The 23225-nt window shown below is 33.6% G+C and overlaps 1 protein-coding gene across 1 annotated transcript in view; it reads left to right on the top strand.

The window, feature by feature from the left end:
• The window catches only part of NCAM2 (neural cell adhesion molecule 2), a 250727-nt gene that overhangs the window by 53732 nt on the left and 173770 nt on the right, over window positions 1-23225 (top strand). Inside the window, exons 5-7 of the mRNA XM_044669242.1 lie at window positions 192-309; window positions 6581-6741; window positions 12332-12477. Coding sequence (XP_044525177.1) covers window positions 192-309; window positions 6581-6741; window positions 12332-12477 — 425 coding nt within the window. The remainder of the gene's footprint in view (window positions 1-191; window positions 310-6580; window positions 6742-12331; window positions 12478-23225) is intronic.

Raw genomic sequence — 23225 nt, 5'->3', positions numbered from 1 at the left:
ATATACACACATATGTATATATGCATATGAATACATATATATAGAAAAGAAACTAGGCTTGTATATATTCAGAGAGCACTTGATATCCTTGTACAATTAATTTGCAAAGGTCATTATTTTTTAATGGTCTATGGCAATGGTGATTTTTAAAAAAATATTTACTTTAGATATAATTTTCTTGTCTTTCTTAGTTCCGCCAGCAATTACAATGCCACTTATATTCTTCAATGCTACTGCAGATCGGCAAGAAGAAATGATATTATCTTGTAGGGCTACTGGCTCCCCTGAGCCAAATATCAGCTGGTATAGGTAAGTTTTGTTTTCAATAGCAAATCAGAAAACTAGCACTAAATTTAATATTCCCTCTTCACCAATGAAATCTGTGAAATCAAAGATTTTTATGGTGCATTTGAAGGAACCTCTTCTGCATTATTTAGATTAATTGGCTAGAACATTTTGTTTTCAATTTGATCAAGTTGTGTATGCATAAAAATAATATATCTTATATCTATAAAAACTGTCAATATAACCCATAAATGATTGCTTTTATTACATATATATATCTTCTAAGAGATTGCAAATGATAACAGAAATAAAAGAATATGGAGATTTACTAGCAAGATACTAATAAAAAGCTTTGCATAATTAATGGAATGGGATTTTAAAATTAGTATCATGATTTAGTAAGTACAGACAATAATGTACTTCTTCCATTTGGATCTACTTCTTTGATATATTTTTCATATATGATAGTCATTAAATCCAAATACAATAACCAATTCATTTAAAAATACCAAAATAAACTGGTCAGAGATAGACATTTGAATTGCTGTATCAAACCAAAATTTTCAAGTGTTCAGTCACATTGTTCTGACCAAAAACACATTGTACTTTTTAGTGAGAATAAAATCACTTTCTTTATTGTCAATAGATAAAAATATGTCTTTCTATATTATTAATAAATTATTTAAAATGTTTTGTTTTTTCTTTTTTTACATTTATATTTGTTTTGTAATGTGCATAGTATGTTAGCATAGTATTAAATGTATATATTTCATAGATAAATATACATATATTGACATGCTGCTCAAAAATGTCTTTATTGATGGGATGTGAGACCAAATGTTTGGATAAAAATGATTTAGAAAACCCCAGAGAATCTGTGATTTCATGAATATAGAGAAGTCCCAGGTGAAGGAACTCTCTCAGACAATATAGGTTGTTATCTTCTCTGCCTAGAGTATTAAAAAGCTAAGTGACTTGCCCAGAGTCGCAGAGCTCGTGTAAGTCAGAGAAGAGACTAGAACCCATTTCTTCATGTCCCTTGTCCTATAGCAGGCTTTCTCAGTGTTTCCACATTATCATATAAATCAGTTATCATCAAAACAATTTGGTAATGATTTAAAAAGAGAAAAAAGATTATCAATGAAATGGACTAGATAAGGAAGAATCAGAAAAAATTAGGTCTCTTTTCCTCTATCTTTGACTTCTTGGGATATATGCTTAGTAGCAGTATTATTGGGTCATATAGTTTAGTGATCTTTGGGCTATAGAGCCAAATTGCTTTCTACAATAATAGGATTAATTCACAGCTCCACCAAGTGTATTCCATTAGTTTGTTTCTCTTAACTTCTAAAAATTTCTATTTTCCTCCTTTGTCATCTTTGGTAGATCTCCAAGAGTTGTTTTAATTTATTAATTTTCTCATTATGTTTTAATTATATTTAATAATTTGACATAATTATATTTATTATTTATTGTGTTATTTATTATATTATTATTTATTATAAATTATTTAATATAATTTGATTATTAATTTAAATTAATTTTCTCAATATAAGAGATTCTGAGAATTTTAAAAATATATTTGATATATTTTATGTCTTCTTTTGAAAATTGCCTATCCATATGATTTGACCATTTATCTAAGGAGATTCTTATCCCTATATATTTATCTTAGATATTGGACCTTTCCAAGAAAAAAATGACAGGAAAAATATATTTTTTTCTACAAGAGTTCCTTCTCCCACCTCACTTAGTAGCACTTACACACAACAAAAGGGAACCCAGAGCCTCTATTCCAATCTGCTCTAATTCTTTTCAAACCTTTGGGAAACCTCCTCCTCAAGGTTTTGGAGTGAGATCCCTCTAGTCTTTCCTTTCCTTACACATAGACATGACTATTCACATCTTCTGTTGTGGGAAGCCAATAAGAGAATAGATGAAAATCTGAGACTCCTCTTTTGACCCCTTTTATGATCCACACCTTTTCTTATTGAAAAACATTATAGCCTTCTAGGAAAACTTTGTTTTTAGTAAACCAGCACTTAATGAGTTAACAGCCTTTTTTCATTCATCAGAGTAAAGCTGCAGCTGTGGGTATATCTCTCTAACTGCTCCAGGCCTCCCAAGGTCACGGAGTGGCAAGCTCAGGCAAAATAACTTCTAGATAAAGTAAGGCTCATTTTTAACCTTGAGACTGTTTCTCATCCAGCATTATCTTCGTAAGAAAATTCTTTGTAAAACTATAACTTTATTGTGCTTTGATGTGACATAATTTGTGTTTCTACACAAACGCGAAGTTTCCGGGGGGGTTCTTTTGTGTGAAATGAGTCTTGAAGTATATATAATAAACTCCATGCTCCTGGAGCCAGAGCTGGAAGCATGAGGTAAAAGACAACTCCCTTGTCCTGTCCTTATTTCCTTATCAACTAAACTGTCCTTATCAGATTATCAGAGATGATAAAGAGATCTCCACATTCTGTATCCCTTCATTCCTTTTGGATGACCAGAGAATTTCCAAATATGGCCCTGCCTCCTAAACCCAATGAGTTTTCCCTTTCTTCACTGCTGTTCCCTCCAGACCCAGAGGTATTGCCTTCTGTGTTACAGCTAATCCTCTGTGTGTTTTATGTCCCGCAAATAGAAAGTGAACTCCTTGAAACTGTTTTGCTTTCTTATTTGTCTTCCTAGTGCTTCATGATTGACACTATATGAGAGATACTTACTAAAATTTTTTTATTCATTCATTCAATCATTCCCTCATTCATTCCACATTTTCATTCTTACATACTGATTCTTCTTCTGCAAACTTTTCAATTTTATGTACTCAAAGCTATCCCTTATTTAGTTAAGAACTCTCACCTCTTTCATAGTTGTAAAGAGTATGGAAATTTCCATTTGCCTTTTAATTTGTGACTTTTCTTTTTAGCCTGTGGAGCTATTTGTAGAATGTGGCACATAATGTGAGATGTTAGTCTAAACCTCATCTCTGCCAAAAATGCTTTATAGTTGGTTCAATGGGCTTTTATAGGAAGTCCTTTCTCCAGTAATTAGTATCTTTGGTTTTATTGAGCACTGACCAACATTGTTTGATTACTTCCCAGTCTTGTTCAACCAAATATGTTCCATTGATCAAGTTTTCTATTTTTTAAACAATTAAAAATAGCTGTGGTCATTATAATTTTGCAGGAGTCTTTGAGATTTGACATTACTAAGACTCCCTTATTTCCTGGTTTTTCCCATTGTTTCTCTTGAATTTCATGAGCTTTGCTTTATCCAGATGAATTTTATTATTTCATCTTTTTTTCTTTCTTTAACATTTTAAAAATTTTGAGTTCCAAATTCTCTCCCTTTCTAAAGTAATTCCCCCACCATTGAGAAGGCAAGCAATATGATACCCATTATACATAGATGTGAAGTCACATAAATCTTATTTCCATATTAGTCATGTTACCAAAAAAAAAAGCAAGAAAAATAGAGAAAAGGAAAACAATAATGTTTCAGTCTGCACTCAGAGTTTATTATTTAGAGGTAAATAACATTTTTTATCTCAAGTCATTTGGAATAATATTGGATTATTGTATTGATCTGAGTAAGTTTAAGCTTATCATTCTTATAATATTGCTGTTACTGTGTACAGTGTTCTCCTGGTTCTGCTCACTTCACTTTGCAGCAGTTCATGTAAGTCTTCTGAGGTTTTCTGAAACTATTTTCCTCATCATTTCTTATAGTACAACAGTATTTCATCACAATCATACGCCAACTTTTTCAGCCATTCCCGCAGTTGAGGAGCATCCCTTCATTTTTTATTTCTTTGCCACCACAAAAAGAGCTGCAATAAATATTTTGTATATATAGGTATTTTCCCTTTCCCTTTGATCTCTTTGGGATGTAGACCTAGTAGTGTTATCACATAGTTTTATAGCCCTTTAGGCATAGCTCCATTCCAAATTGTTTGCCATAAAATAGTGTACCCATTTTCCCACATTTCTTCCAGAATTTATCATTTTTTATTTTTTGCATTGTTGGCTAATCTGATAGTTATGAGGTGGTACCTCAGAGTTATTTTAATTTGCATTTTCTAATTGTTTTAGAAATTGATTTAGAGCATTTTCCATGTGACTATTGATAGCTTTAATTTCTTTTTGGAAAACTACCTGTTCATATCTTTTGACTATTTATCAATTGGAGAATAGCTCTTATTTTTATAAATTAAGTCAGTTTCCCATATATTTGAAAAATGAGACACTTATAAGAGATATTAGTTTTCTACTTTCAATGTTGGCTAAATTGGTTTTGTTTGTGCAAAATATTTTTAAATTTCATGTAATCAAAGTTACCTATTTTACTTCCTGATTATCCTCTCTATATCTTGTCTGATCATAAATGCTTCCCTTATCATTAGATCTGAGAGGTAATTTGGCAGTTTTTTCCATATTCCCCTGATTTGATCATGAAATCACTCTTTATGTCTAAATCGTGTTTATTTTGACTTTAACTTGATGTGCATTGAGAAATGTTGGTCTGTTCTTAGTTTCTGCCAGACAAAAAAAATCTGAGTTTTCCCAATAGTTTTTGTCAAATAACAAATTCTTATCCCAAAAGCTTAGATTCTTGGGCTTATCAAACACTAGATTATAAATTGTTATTTCTATATATTGTATACTTAATCTGTTTTGCTCATCAACCACTATATTTATTAGCCCATATCAGATTGTTTTGATGATTACCACTTTGTAATATAGTTTGAAATCTGGTACTGATAGGCCACCTTCCTTTACTTTTTGTTCCTTTTCTAGTATTCTTGGTTGTATGCCCAATTCATTGACCTGCCCTTTTTCTATTTTATTAATATACGTGTTTAGAGATATCAGTTTTTCCCCAAGTACTGCTTTGGCAGAATTTCATAAATTTTGGAGTGTCATCTCTTTGTTATCATTCTCTTTAGTGAAATTATTTGTAGTTTCTGTGATTTATTCTTTGATCCACTCATTCTTTAGGCTTAGATTCCTTAGATTCCAATTAATTTTTAACTTTATTTTCATTTAACAATATTCCAAACCTCTTCATTGAATGTAGTTTTTATTAAACTATAATCTCAAAAGGATGCACTTAATATTTCTACTTTTTTGCACTTGGTTGTGAGGTTTTTATACCTTAATACATGGTCAGTTTTTGAGTACATGCTAGGTAACCCTGAGTAAGAAATATATTCCTTTCTTTACTCCTTCAGTTCTCTCCAAAGATCTATCACAGGGGTCGGCAACCTTTTTGGCCGTGAGAGCCATAAACGCCACATTTTTTAAAATGTAATTTCATGAGAGCCGTACAGTGCTCACAGTGCCGCTCCTGTAACAGCGCCTGAAAAAAATTGACTTTATGGCTCCTGCAGAAAGAGCCATATCTGACCCTCAAAAGAGCCATATATGGCTCGAGAGCCATACATTGCCGACCCCTGCTCTATCATATCCAAGAACTCTCTTTTATGTCAACTAGCTGCTTCTATAATAAGAACATTATGTAATAACTTTAATATAACATTTATAAATGTGTTAAAGTTTTCAAAGTACTTTATAGTTATTACTTGATTATCATTCAAAAAAGCCAATAATTCATTAGCTGCTTTATTCTTTTTTTTTTTTTAGCATATAACTCTTACATTCCATCTTAGAATCAATACTGTGTGTTGGTTCCAAGGTAGAAGAGCAGTAAAAGCTAGGCAATGGGGGTTAAGTAACTTGCCCAGCGTCACACAGCTAGGAAATGTCTGAGGCCGGACTTAAACCCAGGACTTTCTGCTGCCAGCTACTTTATTTACTCTTAAAACAGAGAGAACATCATCTACTTTACCAGAGGTCCAAATAATTGGAAAACTCCATCCTCACTATATCATTTCTCTGCCAAGCTTATAACATATTGCCTCCTATATTTATCTGATGGTATAGATTATCTCACTTTTATCTTTATATTCATATCCCTAGCATCTAGCTTATTTGGTCCATTGCTTAATTTCTTCCATTTGTCAAGCTTCAGCAAAAATGGAGACAAAGTCCTCCTTTACCAAAGAAGAAAATTAAATATAAACAAACCTTAGTGTTTAGATTTTTAGGGACTTCTTAGTAAAATTTTTTCTAGTTATTCACATGTAATACTGTATTTTTAAGGAGAAAAAAGTTTAAGTATAACCCCAGATATCTCAAAATGAGCTTTAATTGGACATCTAAAATTAAGTAAGCCTTCTCTCTGTGTGTGTCTCTGTCTCTCTGCCTCTCTGTCTCTGTCTCTCTGTCTCTCTCAGGAATGGCAAGCTTATTGAAGACAATGAAAAATATACATTGAAAAGAAACAATACTGAACTAACTGTCAGGAACATCATAAATAGTGATGGGGGTTCTTATGTCTGTAGAGCCACAAATATAGCAGGAAAAGATGAAAAGCAGTCATTCCTACAAGTCTTTGGTAAGTATAAACTGATTGCTTTATTAACCTACCTACATTTAGATAGCAATGAATTAAAACATTGGATTAAAAATGCTTTCCAAAAAATATATGTATGGAAATGAACTTTATTTCTATCTATTGACATAGATATCAATCAAGAAAAGGCTACAGTTAGTAAGTACTGATCTTTGATTTAGAACTATATGATCATCTTCCTGCAAGTAAAAATAATAATTACCAATTGAGAGTAATTGTATATATGGCTAATTATAGGGATAGTGGCCTAAAGAATTTTTAGTATGAAGAGAGCCACTTTGGCATATATAACAAAGATTTTTAAAAATATTCTGTACTGGGGCAGCTGGGTAGCTCAGTGGAGAACCAGGCCTAGAGACAGGAGGTCCTAGGTTCAAATCTGACCTCAGACACTTCCCAGCTGTGTGACCCTGGGAAAGTCACTTGACCCCCATTGCCTACCCTTACCACTCTTCCACCTATAAGTCAATACACAGAAGTTAAAGGTTTAAAATTAAAAAATAAAAATAAAAAAATAAAATATTCTGTACTGAACGATACTTAATTTTCACATTATAGCATCATTGTTTTTTTTTACATACACTAAATTTTATTTATGCTGCTTTAAATTTGTAAGTTGCCCATCTGTTTTGTTAAAAATATTGTAAAATGCTTAAATACTAAGCAGAAAGGAGAATAAATTAAGTAGACATGAAGAAGAAGTTTCCTTTGGATTGTTTTACCGAAACATTTTTTTTCAAACATACCTTAATATATTTTTTAATCCTTATCATCTGTGTTAGAATCAATACTAAGTATCTACTCTAAGGCAGAAGAGCAGTAAGGGCAGTTGGGATTAAGGATTTGCCTGGGGTCACACAGCTAGGAAGTGCCTGAAGTCAAATTTGAACCCAGGTACTCTGGACTCCCATCATGGTGCTCTATCTAGTATGCTACCTAGCTGCATCTTTTAATATGTTTTTAAAATAATTTTTTGGTAATTATGTTTGAAATGAGGCAGTGTTGCTTCAGAGGAGGGAAAAAATGGGTTCTAGATCCGCCTCTAATGCATACTGCAAATCATTTAATCTTTAAGTATCCCCAAGCAACTCTTTGCCACTCAAAACCGTAAGAAAGTTGCAAATCTGTCTTGGTAGAGGCAGGCTTCTTGCCATTTCTCTACACTTCTGAAATCAGAGGTTCTAAATTTTTAGAGCATTTAATATGACAAATCTCTATATTTTAAGATATTCCTAAGAAAGAAGATGCAAGCTACTTGGACATTTTTAAACTAAAGGATTCAATGATTGCTCAGTGTCTTTGGCTTGATTAGATTCTTTCTCCTTAAAGTGAGCAGCCAAGTAATTTTCCTCCACCATAAATTCCTTTGGAGTTCTCCTAACTTTTCTACAAAAATAGCTCTACTTTTGGTAAGAATTTCCTAGGCCACAGTTTAACCAACATATAATTATTATTTTTATTTTTAAAGAGATAAAAGGAGGAAAGGGAATTTTATATCTATAGTGACATGTCTAGAGAAAACTGATTGCCTCCTTCTAGACATGCCTTTTTAAAGGAACACTAAATTAATTCATGTTTATAATAAATAAATGCTCATGATGCAGATAGAACTAAAACAAAATATATTAACTGTAAAGCAAAGTAAGAAGAAAAAAATTATTTTTCCAGATCTTTGCATTTAAAATGAACTTTGCAAAAGGAACATTTCACAAAATGAAATAAATAATGGGGCAGGCCCTAATTACTAAAAAGTAAATTATTCTAATAGTGATAGGTATTTATAAAAGGTCTTAATTTTATTTTAACAGAGTATCAATCACCTTTTGTATCTACCTTTCTAGTACAGCTTTTATGAATAAAGTAAAGATAATGATTTAATTTTTTTCATCTTTTTCCCCCAGCCAATTCTTTTTTTAAAATGCTAAAAAGTAGCAAAATTGGATTGGAATTTTATAGCTGATTGAAATTGAAATTGCTGAACTCTGAGCAGTAGTTTGGTAGTGGGAGAAATGAAATACAAGCTAAATGAACAGGGAAAATTGTGCTGCTTCTGTCTCAAGTCTTCAGTCTGCATGATAAGACTATGAATTATAGTCATCTATCAATTATATTACTGATCATATAACTGACTCCCCTATTTATAATGTTTTAAGGATTGAAAAGCACTTTAGAAAAGAGAAAATTCCAAATGAATAGATGACCTCCCCATCATTTATAATTGTCTTTGGAAGACAGTTTTATACTTTTCTTTGAATTTGGGAAGATTTCTGTTTATTAAGGTATCATTTTTTTAAGGTATCAGTCTTGTTGGAGGCATGAATTTTTGATTTTCAGAGCTATGAAGCTTCTGCTCTAATATATCAGAAATACAGCCAGATTTTCACTTTCACTTACCAAAGCATGAATGGTCTAAGAATAATCTTATTTGAAGCCTCAAAATCAATCTAAGACATTATATAAGTGCAAATCATTATCAGTATGCTATAATACTGTGACAGTAGCAAATTTAGTTTAAAACAATGGTGTCATACTCAACTAGAAATAGGGTACATACATAAGGATCCCTAAAGCAACATACTAGCTTATTTTTAAAATATAATATAATAAAAAAGGAATATAATCTTTATTGTATTTTTATTTATTTTTTAAGTATTTCCCAATTACACTGTAATCTAACTCTATTAGGGAGTATTGTAGGTCCTATGTTTGAGACTGGTTAAAAAAAAAAAGAAAAAGCTTGTATTATACATATATCTGCTGTCCTTCCCCTACTATCTCTGAATTGCCATGAAGCACTTAGGAAGCATCAAGAACTATGGAGATAGTTGTGCAATAAGAAGTTTTATTCAGTACATACTCATTACCAGAAATAGCTGGGGAAGGGATGCCACCTAGATGAGTCAGGTAGTCCTCAAGTAAAGAGAGGCTCCAGAAATTTGGCCATAGAGAAGAAATCATATAGGGGACAAAAATAGAATCAAGGTAGTCCATTCTTTCTCTTACCTCTAGTCAAAGGGGTTAAACCGAGGGAAGACTTGATATAAATGTTATGAAAATTAAGATGATAGGGAAATATTCTAATAGTAAAGGAACTGGGCTATTATGACCACCACAAAGTGAATAAGAAAAAGATAAATTGTAGGTGGCAATTTAAAGAACTGTGTCATTTAGGATAACTCTTTAACCATTAGAGAGAGAGAGAGAGAGAGAGAGAGAGAGAAAGTTTGTGTAAATCAGGGAGCAACTAAAGAGTAATAAGTAAAATTTAATGTGGAAAAATACTTTGTATATAATATAATAGAACTTATTTATTTAAATATACCAGGGATTTGTAAGCTGTTAATTAGGGCTAAGAGAACTTAGACCCCTTTTTCTAATAGCAGAGAGACTTGCTGCTCCCCTCCCCGTCTCCACCATGCCTGATGAGATTTTTTCACATCCCCGTCCCTCTGCCCAGTAGCCCAATGGGAGCTCACAGAGGGTAAGCTGGGTGGCTCAAAGGAGGCAGAGCTGGAGGGGAGCAGACTCCCCTCCCCCTCTCTAAACTCACTGAGAACATTTCTCACATTACCCACCCAAAAACCAACAGCAGTATTTCCTCCCTCCCCTGTGTGGGGTAAGACAAGGAGGCATAGCACGTGGTTGAGGGAGTGGGGGCACCTGGCACTCCGTCTCTAAAAGGGTCACCATCACTGGCCTAGATTATGAACACAAAAGGAATTGAATTGGCTCTTTGGATGATTTAAAAAGAATTGAGAAAAGGTGATAGGACTCCAAGTGCCACCAACATGTCTTTGCTAATTTATAACAGTGGGTTCTCAACTTTGAGGTGCTGCTAGAAATTTTTTAACTTTTAAATATTATTGTTAGTGGTTATAAAATCCAGATTTGATTTGGTGGAAATCTGCCCTGAAACAAGATTATAATGTGATGCAAGTGTATTCTTCTATCAGGATAATTGTGGTAAATCAGAACTTAATGCAAATTACATTTGCTATTTGGCATTAAGACAATATGCTAGAAAATGCATGAATTAGGAAAAACTGATTCAAAATCCAGTCTCAGAAATTAATTAGCAGTGAGACCTTTAGCAAATTACCCCATATCTGTTTACTTTGGTTTACTACTATGTAAAGTGAATAAAAATAGTAACCCTAGGGTTGCTGGCAGAACCAAATAATAAAATAATTGTAAAGTGTTTAGCATAGTGCCTAACAAATTTGGTAAATCATTGTATTTGAAATATTGTTTAAAAATGAAATTATCTTTTAGTCTGGATTCTCTTGTTAACTTTTATGTGACTTCTCTTATTACATTAAAAAGATTAACACCATAACTTTTATTTAATTATCTTAGTATATAAAAAACATAATACTTTAATATGTACAAATGATACTACAAAAGGAATTTATTAGATATCAATAAGTATTAGTGACTTATGAAAACTATTAAAATACCATAATATATTTTTTTTATTTTTCCTAGTAATATCAGCCACATCTGGATATTCCATGAATAATCAGTTCCCCTTTAAAAAAATTAGTTACTACATCTAAAGCATCAAACCTTTTTTTTTTCATTTCACAACTCAGTTAAACAGTTTTTGAGGAATTTAGAAATTAAATAAATCCTTATAAAGATCAAGATAATATTGCATTAGATTTTGGTGTTTGCTTCACATAAGAAAATATCAGAAAATACTTAGTTCTACTACAGGAGTGGAAACACAGAAGAAAAACAACTGCTTGAACACATGGCTTGATGCAGACTTGATTGGGGATGTAGACTCAAAATGACCACACCAATGCAACTATCAATAATATGGAAATAGGTCTTGACTGATGACACATGTTAAAACCAGTGGAAATGTGCGTAGGCTATTGGGGGTGGGGGTGGGGTGAAGGGAGGGGAAGGAGAAAGTAAAAACATGTAACCATGAAAAATTTTTCTAAAAAAATAAAATACTTAAATTTAAAAAAATACTTTGTTCTAGAAAACAACAACGTACTAATTTATTTTTTAAGAAAGGTAAACTCTTTTGTCGATGCAATCATTAGTGTTTGTCTACACAAAAATTATTTTCTGTATTTGAAACTGGGGAAAATAATTCCTCTTACGTGAAATCATTAAAAAGTTTCAACATTTATTTGATAGCTGTCAGGTGCATCTTTATTATCTATCATTTCACTTTTAGAATAGAAAATATCAAGGAAAGAAAAAGTAAAATCACTGAGAAGCAGTTTTCATATAATTAGATCACATTAATTTTAAATTATTAATCCCTTTGATGAATCAAAAAATAAATATTGGCACAATTTTGGAAGCAAGTATTAAATATGGCAGATAAATAATTGTATTTCAGTCAACCATAATGTCTTATAAATATGATAGCAGCATTATCTTCAAAAAATAATAATTTATGAGTATTTTATTTTTCCATATTAGATAACTAAATAATTCAACCATCATAAAGGTAATTTTATGAATCACATTGTGTCCTAAGAGTTAGAAATATGTTACTTTAAATGCTAAGTTAAGTTTACTCAAGTGCACATAAATTTTATTTTTACAGTACAGCCTCACATAATACAACTTAAAAATGAAACAACGTTTGAGAATGGTCAGATAACACTTATTTGTGAGGCAGAAGGAGAACCCATTCCTGAAATCACATGGAAAAGAGCTCTGGATGGAACAACTTTTTCTGAAGGAGATAAGGTATAAATCTTTCTGATTATTTTGTTAAATAATCATCAGCTTTAATATTTAAACATTTTACCAAATTTTTCATATTACTACAAAAATAAAATAAATTAACCTAAACATTATTTTAGAGAAATACTAACAGAAAATATTTGCCTTAACTCTGTTATGATGTTATTTATCATTTTAAGGACTTGTATGCCTTTCAATTGCTTTTGTTGAAGTCTCATTGAAGAACTCCTTGTTATATATGCATATAGTAATAACACAAATTCCAACTTTCCAATAGTTCTTTGATCTCACCTACTATATGCTAAGCACTGTGCCTTACCTACTCAGAACATAAAGAAAGCCAAAAACTGTCCTTGCTCTCAAGGATCTCTTGGGAAAGAGAGTGGGAAAAACCACATGCAAACAAAATTATACAAACAAGATCTTTATAGGATGAATTAGAGGTCATCTTAGAGCAACAGTACTAACATTAAGGAAGACCTGGAAAGGTTTTTTACTGAAAATAATACTTTAGCTGAAACTTAAAAGAATCCAAGCAAGCCAGAAGCAGAGATTGAAGAGGAAGAGAGTTTTAGGCATAAAGTGTAGCTGTGGAAAATGCCCAGAGCTTGGGCCTTGGAGAATTGTTTGTGAGGAATAGCAAGATGTAGTTATCCCCTCCGGTGATGCCTTTCATAGCCTATCCATGTCTCTTTATACTCTGCAACCCTTGTGTGGGTTCAATAAATTCATCACCAGGATTTCACTCAACATCTTGGGATCTTCCCTGTATTCTCTTAATATTGTAAAGATGCTAAAGGAACATGCAGACTACCCATGAGTTATCCCTCATCCTAGCCAACATTTAGATTCACACATTTTTTGATGACATCCTTTACATCATGTCTTCTGAATAAATTCTCCTTAATTGCAATTTCAAGCCTACAATGCACCTCTCCATTGCTCAATTCTTTAGAAAATTTTGTGTTCCATAATTTATAGCCATTCAGTATAACTGGAAAAATATTGGAGTTTTAAAGGATTGGCTTTTATTTCAAGGAGATGCTTTGGGGTCATTAGAATAACCTTGCAATTTCCCAAAGGAAATTTAACTCATTTTCTTCCTTTTGATTCTCTGCCCTGTTTATTTTCCATTTGCAGTGATGGATGAGCTCTGTAGGTTGTCTATCCAGCTGCAGATCATAGTTTATACAAGAGGCATTCTTTATCCACATGGTTTTTCCCTTGTGGCTAAAGTTATAGACCAAATTTTTATCATCTAGGTAGTGGAATAGAGTGGATAGAGTGCCAGACCTGGAGTCAGGCAGTCTCATCTTCCTGAGTTCAAATCTAGACTCAGACCCTTACTAGCTATGGCACCCTGGGCAAGACACTTAACCCTATTTGCCTCAGTTCTTATCTGTAAAATGACCTGGAGAAGGAAATGGCAAACAACTCCACTATCTTTGGATTAAAAAAAAACCAAATAGGGGTCATGAAGAGTTGGACAGGACTGAAAAACAAAAATTCTTCATAGGGATTTTTTAGGAATTCCAAAACTAAAATCAGAATAATGTCATCCTATAGCAGGGAGCTTCTAGAGCACCTCACCATCTGTAGGAAATCTTTCTTTAACTTGTACCTTGCACTGGATCTCCTTCATGACTATTGTGGACACTTTTTTCTAGCATACATATTTCACTCTTCTTTATATTTCATTTAATATGCATATATATTTATTTAAAGTTCAAAGACCTCAAAGGAAATCATGGTCATGAAGAAGAGAGTTTTGAATCAACATAAAAAGAACTGAACTTTAAACATCTTTAGTAAGATGCAAATAAGAAACTGACATTAGATCCACATATACAGTTACTTGAAAAAAAACCTTTAAAATGTTAAGTTCTTTAGAGAAAAAAAAAAGGCAGAACTCAATTTATAGAACTCTACTATTTGGTGATTTGATTATGGCCCCAAATTTCATGCATGTACCCAGGCAACTGACATCATCAGCTGCATCTGAGACCTTAGAGACATCCCCATGAATATTGCACCACTTAGGAAGCAAAAAGCAACTTTGTGGTATTACTTGGTATTACTAGTCAGAAGACTAAGAAAGATGGCTTATTTCCCTCATTATATTTTCCAGGAATCCTATAATTTTGGTATGTTTATGGTGAAAAAAACATGTTATGACAAAATGAGGCACTTGCAAGTTATTGAACACTTAGTGAAAGGAAAGAAAGTAAAAAGCTGAAAACTGAAGCCCTTTCTTCTGCCTGCTCTGTCCCATCCCTCATGTAGGGCAAGGGCTTCATCTCCACCAATAAGGAAAGAGTCTTTCAATCTCTCCCTCTCTCTCTCTCTCTCTCTGTCTCTCTCTCTCTCTGTCTCTCTCTCTCTATGTCTCTCTCTCTGTCTCTCTCTCTCTCTCTCTCTCACACACACACACACACACACACACACACACACACACACCACATATATGTATCTATAAAGCTGAAGCTGTTGAAGATGACTCTTCCTGACTTCAGTCCCAGCACTCTATACACTGAGCCACCCAGCTACCACCTCATATCCTATTAGTCTTCCATAAAAAAGCAAGCCAGTTTGGAACCTAGGATTCAAATGGCACGCCAAGAGATTATAGCCAAGTTTCTGACAATGATAGGAAGAGAGTAAGGGAGAGAGAGAAAGAGACACACATAAAGAGAGGGAGAGAAGGAGCTGAGCTAGAAAGAGTCCATAGTGCAGGAGCAACAATTGAAAGGAGAAAGAAAAAGTAGGATCTAGCTATATAGCAGAGGATAAAGAGAGACCAAGGAAAGCCAATAACCCTATAAGTAGCTCAGAGCAAGAAGACTTAGGCTGAAGCTATAATTTGTGCCAAATTGTCAATAACTTAGAAATATTTCAAGAAAAACTATCTTCTTTCCCCAGCTTCCCTTCTCAGTCATTTGTCCTATATATTTTCTTCTTGATCAAAATCCAAAATAATGTATCCTTTTACATATCCAGTACAGTGCTTTTTCCCATCACCCTTCCAACAATGGCTATTCCCATTTGTAGAAACTTTTATCTCTTCAAAAATTGTGACATTCCAAGATTTGCAACCATATAGCGTGCTGAAAGAACATTTATTTTGAAAACACTGGGTTTTGTGTCCATAAAAAGTTTTAGATTATTAAAAGTGCTATCCACTTTGCCAAGTTTAGTATAGCATTCAATTTGGTGTCAAGCTCACTGTTCAAAAAGTAACTGTTGTAGATACTGATATCGATGTAATAATTCAATGTTTTGCCAATTGAACTATTTGTCATAGTCTGGAAAATGTACATTCTTCATCCATTTGGCTTTTCCTATATTTTGGATCTCTTTAAGAGACCCTATATGTTTTGGTTTAGAACTAATTGACTAAATGTGATATGAAAAACTGACAAGTTATACACTTGGGTTAAAAAAATAACAACTATTGTTATAGGAGAAATATCTCCTCTTTGAGTTTGCGTGGTGGGCAATTACTGCCAAAATATACTTACTGCAATGTAGAAATTGTAGAAGTAAAAACCTGGAGTTTATTATTATGCTCAAGCATAAGTTCCTGCCTCAGAGAAAGCAATATCCCTGAACCATCATTAGTATTATAAGAAGACATCTTTCTCATAGGCAAAATTATGTCAGAGTGACAAAGAAATCATTGTATTACAAAATGCAATCTTGTACATTCCACTTAAGTCATCAAAGTTAAGGAGAAGGTAGATTCATAATAGCATATGCCTTTAATGTCATAAAAGTTGAACAAACTTAAGCAGTCATAATCTCATATGTCCCTTAAGGAAAAAAACTTCATCAAATTAACCATAAGTAAAACTAAGTCAGATTAACTAATTGAGGAACAAGATTTGCATGTTGCCAAGTTGTCAGGATTAGTTAGGATTCTTTCTCTGGCTTTTTACCTGGTGAATTTTTAAGACCTTAACTAAATTTTCACATCCCATCTTTCAACAACCTCTCAACTCAGAAAAATGGCCCTGACCTTCACTTAATATTAATATGCCATGAGTCAGATTTGTTCAGGGGAAATCAATATTTTTTTAATATTTTATTTTTTAGAAAAATTTTCCATGGTTACATGATTCATGTTTTTACTTTCCCCTTCACCTCCCCATTCACATCCCCCCCTCATAACCAACGTGCATTTCCACTGGTTTCTTCATGTGTCGTCAATCAAGACCTATTTCCATATTATTGATAGTTGCATTGGTGTGGTTGTTTCAAGTTTACATCCCCAACCATGTCCGTATCAACCCATGTGTTCAAGCAGTTGTTTTTCTTCTGTTTCCACTACTGTAGTTCTTTCTCTGAATGTGAGTAGCGTTCTTTTCCATAAATCCCTCAGGATTGTCCTGGGTCACTGCATTGCTGCTAGTACAGAAGTCCATTACATTTGATTTTACCACAGTGTATCAGTCTCTGTATACAATGTTCTTCTGGCTCTGCTCCTTTAGCTCTGCTTCAATTCCTGGAAGTCATTCCAGTTCACATGGAATTCCTCCAGTTTATTATTCCTTTGAGCACAATAGTATTCCATCACCAGCATATACCACAATTTGTTCAGCCATTCCCCAATTGACGGGCATACCCTCATTTTCCAGTTTTTTGCCACCACAAAAAGTGTGACTATAAATATTTTTGTACAAGTCTGTTTATCCATGATCTCTTTGGGGTACAAACCCAGAAATGCTATGGCTAGATCGAAGGGCAGGAAGTCCAAATATATATATATAGTTCCAAATTGCCATCCAGAATGGTTGGATCAGTTTGCAACTCCACCAGCATTAATGTCCCAATTTTGCCACATCCCCTCCAACACTCATTACTCTCACCTGCTATCATGTTAGCCAATCTGCTAGGTATGAGGTGGTACCTCAGAGTTGTTTTGATTTGCATTACTCTAATTATTAGAGATTTAGAACACTTTCTCATGTGCATATTGATAGTTTTGATTTCTTTATCTGAAAATTGCCTATTCATGTCTCTTGCCCATTTATCAATTGGGGAATGGCTTGATTTTTTTATACAATTGATTTAGCTCCTTGTGTATTTGAGTAATTAGACCAGGTAAGGTCAATATTAATAGAAGACAGGATTTCAATTAAGTTGTAGGAAGAATAAAAAGAAATCATGTATCAACACTCACATAATAATATTCATGAGTAATATTTCCTTTTTATGTTTCTATTACTACCTTAGCACAGTTCTCTACTGATGATTAGTACTTAAAGCTTTTTGAATTGCACTGACTTGAAATCAGCTGAGCATGTATCTCCTCTACAATACTTTAGAGAAGAGGACACAGCTTAAATACTTCACTTAAAATATCCAGTGATGATGAGGAAAGTCTTTGCCCTCAAAGGTCTTCTCTTGTCTTTGGAAATACAAATAAATAACTATTTATTTCATTGAGCACATTGCCTCCTCCATACAATTGGGATAATAATACCTGTAGTACTACCTCACAGAGTTTATCAGAGGACAAAATGCTAAAATAAATGAAATTTACAAACTTTAAAGCATTTTACGAGTGTCAACTATTATCATCAGGCTATATTCTAAAGGAACTGACTTCAGCTATCTTATCTTTATTAGAGCAGATGACCCCTAGGATCTCTTCCAGTTGCTATTATCTGTAAGATAGAAGGGTTTTTCTTTTGCTCTGGATTCTGTGTCATTAACTTTGGAATATTCCCCTGCTGGTAAGCTCCTTCAACTCCTCGTTTGACAGTTACGTAAGTAGCAAAGACTATGGCAACACTAGCAGGGAACCTAGGCACTTTCTAGAATATAGACAGGTCAGTCAGTGACTGCTTCTGTCATAGGATTTAGCAACAGGCCAAGTCTCACAATCTTACCCCCTTGATTCACCTTCTCTGTGTAGGGGAGTTTCTTTACCTGATTCCTTCAGCCAGGTACCTGAATTTTATCAGGATTAGTAGCCCAGCCATCTTCCTTCAAAGTTATTAAATGGAAAAACTTTATCTGCTTTACCTTTTGTTCCATTTGGTCAAATATACAATTCCATCTGTTTATTTGTAGAACTATAACTGCAGGAGAAGGAATCTTAGCCACTATCCACTTTACTCCTTGCTGACAAATCTAGGGATTATTTAAGTACAATTCACCAACCTTGACCGTTGAAATGAGGGATATACAAAAGTGCAGCCAGGACTGAAAAGGGTGGCCAGGGAGACTGTCTTCAGGGTCTAGGTCTTAGCCAGTCCTCACAATCATTGCCATTTCTGATGTCAGGGTCGGGGTCATTGAGTTGAGTTGATGAATAACTTCTACCCCACTTAAAGTAACTGTTAAGAATGCTATGTTCTGATACCTTTCTCAGGGGAGAACAAGCAGTCATTCAAGGTTGTGAACAAGACCATAACTTCAGAGAATGAATTTTAAGTGAAATAATGCCACATAACAAAGCTATGCCAATTGGTTAAGGATTTGCCTTTACCCTCTAAGACTGGAATAAAGCAGAATGGAACACTGAAGATGTCCTGATACTTTCACTGAGTCAGCAGAAGATAATCTTATATTCCAATACCCATTCTTTCCAACTGAGCAATAGTCTAGAAAGCACTAAAAAGGCAAACATATTAGCAAGATAATGACTTTACTATGACTTTTTTTATCTGAATCCAAATAAAAAGACAAGATAATAGTGCTAATAATGATGATGATTACTACATTTGTTGAAATTTATCTAACATATTTACATTTCCAAAACACTTTATATACAATTATCTCTTGGAATTTGTTAATGCTTCTGTGTGATAGAGACTACTGGTCAAATAATATTCTAAAGCCTAAAGAAAAAGGATTTGATGAGGCAGTGGCACAGATTAAGGACCTGGTGAGTGAGATTACAGTATTATGGTATGAAAGTATAATTTTAGCCAACTACTTTGCTTAGGATCTTTTTAGAAGTTTTCGACTATAACAATTATAATATAGTCTTAATCTCTCCCAACCTTATTTTTTAATAGGTTTAAAAATATCTATAGTACCTATCCATATTGTTATTGTGAGAATCCTATAATAAAAAATGGATGAGAAAGCACTCTTTTGCACCACACAAATGTGAATTATTATTTCCTCTTTTAAAAGTCTAAGTCTTTTTATGGGCCATTTACTTTGAATACGCCATATAAAGAAATAGTATGATAACTCGTTTTTGAAATGCTACCCCAACTCCATAATAGAAAAAAAGCTCAACACACCATAGAAGAATATAAATTCTCAAACTTCCTTTTCTTTATGAACTGGTAGAAGATGGTTAAATAAAGTGCTTCAAAGACATGGAGAATATATGCTTAATGCAGTCATCCAAAGCTTCAGGAATCGTAACTGAAGTTTGAGGAAGTCATCAGTATAATAATTGGTGATTCAGATCAATTGGTAATGATGCTTGGTAATGATTAAAGTAAACATTTAAGTACCTACAATATGCATGTACTGTGTAGGCATTAGGGATACAAATACAAAATATGAAATAATTTCTGCTCTGAAAGTGCTTAACATTCCATCAGACTGTGAGCCACTTTAGGGCAAGAGCTGTTTTTTCCCTTTCTTAGTATCTCCAGCACTCAGCACAGTGCCTGGCACATAACAGACACATAGGAAATGTTTACTGACTGACTACTGGGGGAGACAATAAGTATATTACATATAAGTATAAGCAAAATGAATATAAATAAAAGAAATGCAAGGTAAATAGAAAGTGGAGGCAATACCGGTTGCAAAAATCATGAAAGGCCTCATACTTATGATGCTTAAACTTCCTCAGAAAGGAAGAAAGAGATTCTCTTAAAGAAGTGCCTCCCAGGAAAAAGGACAGCCAATGCCAAAGGCACAGCAATAGAAGATGGCATGCTATAAATGAAGAACAGAGAAAAGACCACTCTGAGATCACAGCAGAGTGTGGGAGGGAGCAATGTACAGTGAGGCTGGAAAGACAGCTTGTGTCCAGGATATAAAGCATTTTAAAAACTTAAGTAAAGGAGTTTATAGTTATTGGAGTTTATTGAGTAGAGGAGTCAAATGATCAGATCTATACCTAAGTAAGACCATGTATGGAGAAGCTTGAAGCAAGAAAAATTGGGAGACTATTGCAATAATCTAGGCAAGAGATGATCAGCTTCAACTTCACTGAGCTCCCAAAGTGATGTTCAGTCTGAGACTTTCAAGATAACAGCCCTGATGGAGGACTTCAAGATGACTTTATTTTTCTCCCCAGAATATTTGACCTGTCATTTTTCTTAATTCTCTAATTAGCAAAAAAAATCTTTAAATGGACATATTTTTAGGCATGTTAATAGCTACTGTAATGTTTCTGTTTCTCTTGTCTCTGTTTCCTCCTTCCTCTATGATTCAGGACTTCCTGATTTAATTATTTAAGAAGCTATTTAGTGAAAATAATTTTCAGCACAGTACAAAAACTTAAAGCATTCCTTTCTTTTGAATGATCTTTCCCACAAAGGAATGAGGAACTTTAACTGCTAGACAGCTTCTTTATCAATCCTGTTCTCTTAAATGTTGAATCACAGAATAAGAAAAAAAGACCTTCAGTTAAAAGGCAGAATGAAATATGTCTATCTCTGATATCTATTGAATCATGACTATCTCAGAAACAGTAGTAAATGACTCTAGTGAAGTAAAAGGATAGTTAAAAGAGGATAAAGAAAAATAAATTACCCCCAAGGTATATTGGGTTATGGGGGAGGAAGGTGAGATTAGAGATGGGAAGGAAAATACAAAAAAAAAAAAAAAATAGAAAAGATCTTAGACTTGGCCATTCTCAGGGCTATGGACATTCAGATCACCTCTCCCCCTTGTCTTCCCCACCAAAAAAGCACAGAAATAGCAGCAGGTAAAATAGACAATAATCAAGAGACATTGACAGCCACCATATAATTATTGGCACTATCTTCCAAATCCAGTCTTTCCTTTCTCTATGTAATCTATGTTTTGGGATAAAGTAGTGGAATTTATGAAAGTGTGCAATTGGAAAAAAGCCCTCAATAGCCCCTTCAAAAACATTCCTGCCAAACAAGTTGTGATATATGATAGTTATGATATACTATAAGTAATGACAAACAGGATGATTACAGAAAAATCTAGAAAAACTTACACAAACTGATGCAAAGTGATGTGAGCAAAATCAGAAAAACCTTGTACACAGTGACAGAAATATTTTTTTTATTTTTAATTTTAAAAATATTTTTCCATGTTTCCATGATTCATTTTCTTTCCCTCCCATCTGGCCTACCCCCTCCCAGAGCCAATAAGCAATTCTACTGGGTTATACAAATGTTATCACTTGATACCTATTTCCATATTATTCATTTTTGCAGTAGAGCAATCTTTTAAAGCCAAAACTCCAAATCATATACCCATATAAGCAAATGATAAATCATATGTTTTTCTTCTATGTTTCTACTCCCACAGTTCTTTCTCTCAATGTGGATAGCGTTCTTTCTCATAAGTCCCTCAGGATTGTTCTGGATCATTGCATTGCTATTAGTAGTAAAGTCCATTACATTGGATTGTTCCACAATGTTTCATTTTCTATGTACAATGTTCTCTTAGTTCTGCTCATTTCACTCTGCATCAGTCCATGGAGGTTCTTCCAGTTCATGTGGAAATCCTCCAGTTCCTCATTCCTTACAGCACAATAGTATTCCATCACCATTAGATACCATAATTTGTTCAGCCATTCCCCAATCAATGGACACCCCCTCATTTTCTGATTTTTTTGCCACCACAAAGAGTACAGCTTATGAATATTTTTGTACAACCGTTTTTTATTACCTCTTGGGGTACAAATCTAGTAGTTGTATTGGACAGCAATATTTCTTGATGAACTACTGTGAATGGCCTAGTTATTCTCAACAACAATGATTTAAGAGAGTCCCAGAGATACATTAGGAAAAATGCCATCTGCTCTCTAAGAAAAAACTGATGGGAGTCTGAATGCAAAATGAAACATACTACATTTCATTTTCTTTCTTTTTTTAAATTTGAGATCTCTTCCACAAAATGCCCAATATAGAAAAATGTTTTTCATTTACACATGTAAAATCTAAATCAGATTGCTTACCATCAACTCAGAGAAGATGTAGAGCAGAGAGAGAGGGTCAGAAAAAGGGAGAGAATTTGGAACTCAAGACTTTTTAAATGAATGTTTAAAAAATTGTATTTATAATAATAGGGAGAAAAATAAAATATTATTTTTAAAAATCACTCTGCTGCTGTCATTTAATCACACCAGGTCCTCAATAGTAGTAGCAGCTCTGGTAGCTAGAAAAAAATAACTTTAAAACCAATAGCCCCAGGAAGAGTTTTCATGAGGCCCAAGTTTCACCTAGTTAGCTTTGTTACATTTTGGTAGATGATATTATTCATTCCAGAAAGGATTTGGATATGCTTCTTAATGTCTAATAGAGAATTCTTCACTTATGAAAGCTTATTTCACTTATGAATGGCCAAGATGTGAGATTCTTGGAAAGGCAGCTGAAGTTACAAAAGGAAGGAAAAAAGACCTACTTTGTCCTTTCGCTGAGACAATGTGGAACTCCCCAGAATGTAGTGATGTTTCCTGTGTAGCAATCCCAAATATGCTTCCCTTTTGGGGAAGGTCTAAATCACAGTGTGGATATTTGTTCCTGGCAGATACTACATGTGTTCTCTTAGATATGAGACTCAGAGGAAAG

This window comes from Gracilinanus agilis, chromosome 3 (genome assembly GCF_016433145.1).
Source record: "Gracilinanus agilis isolate LMUSP501 chromosome 3, AgileGrace, whole genome shotgun sequence".
Classification (NCBI taxonomy): Eukaryota; Metazoa; Chordata; class Mammalia; order Didelphimorphia; family Didelphidae; genus Gracilinanus; species Gracilinanus agilis.
The sequence above is the reverse complement of the archived record's forward strand: the minus strand, read 5'-3'. Positions and strand labels throughout refer to the sequence as shown.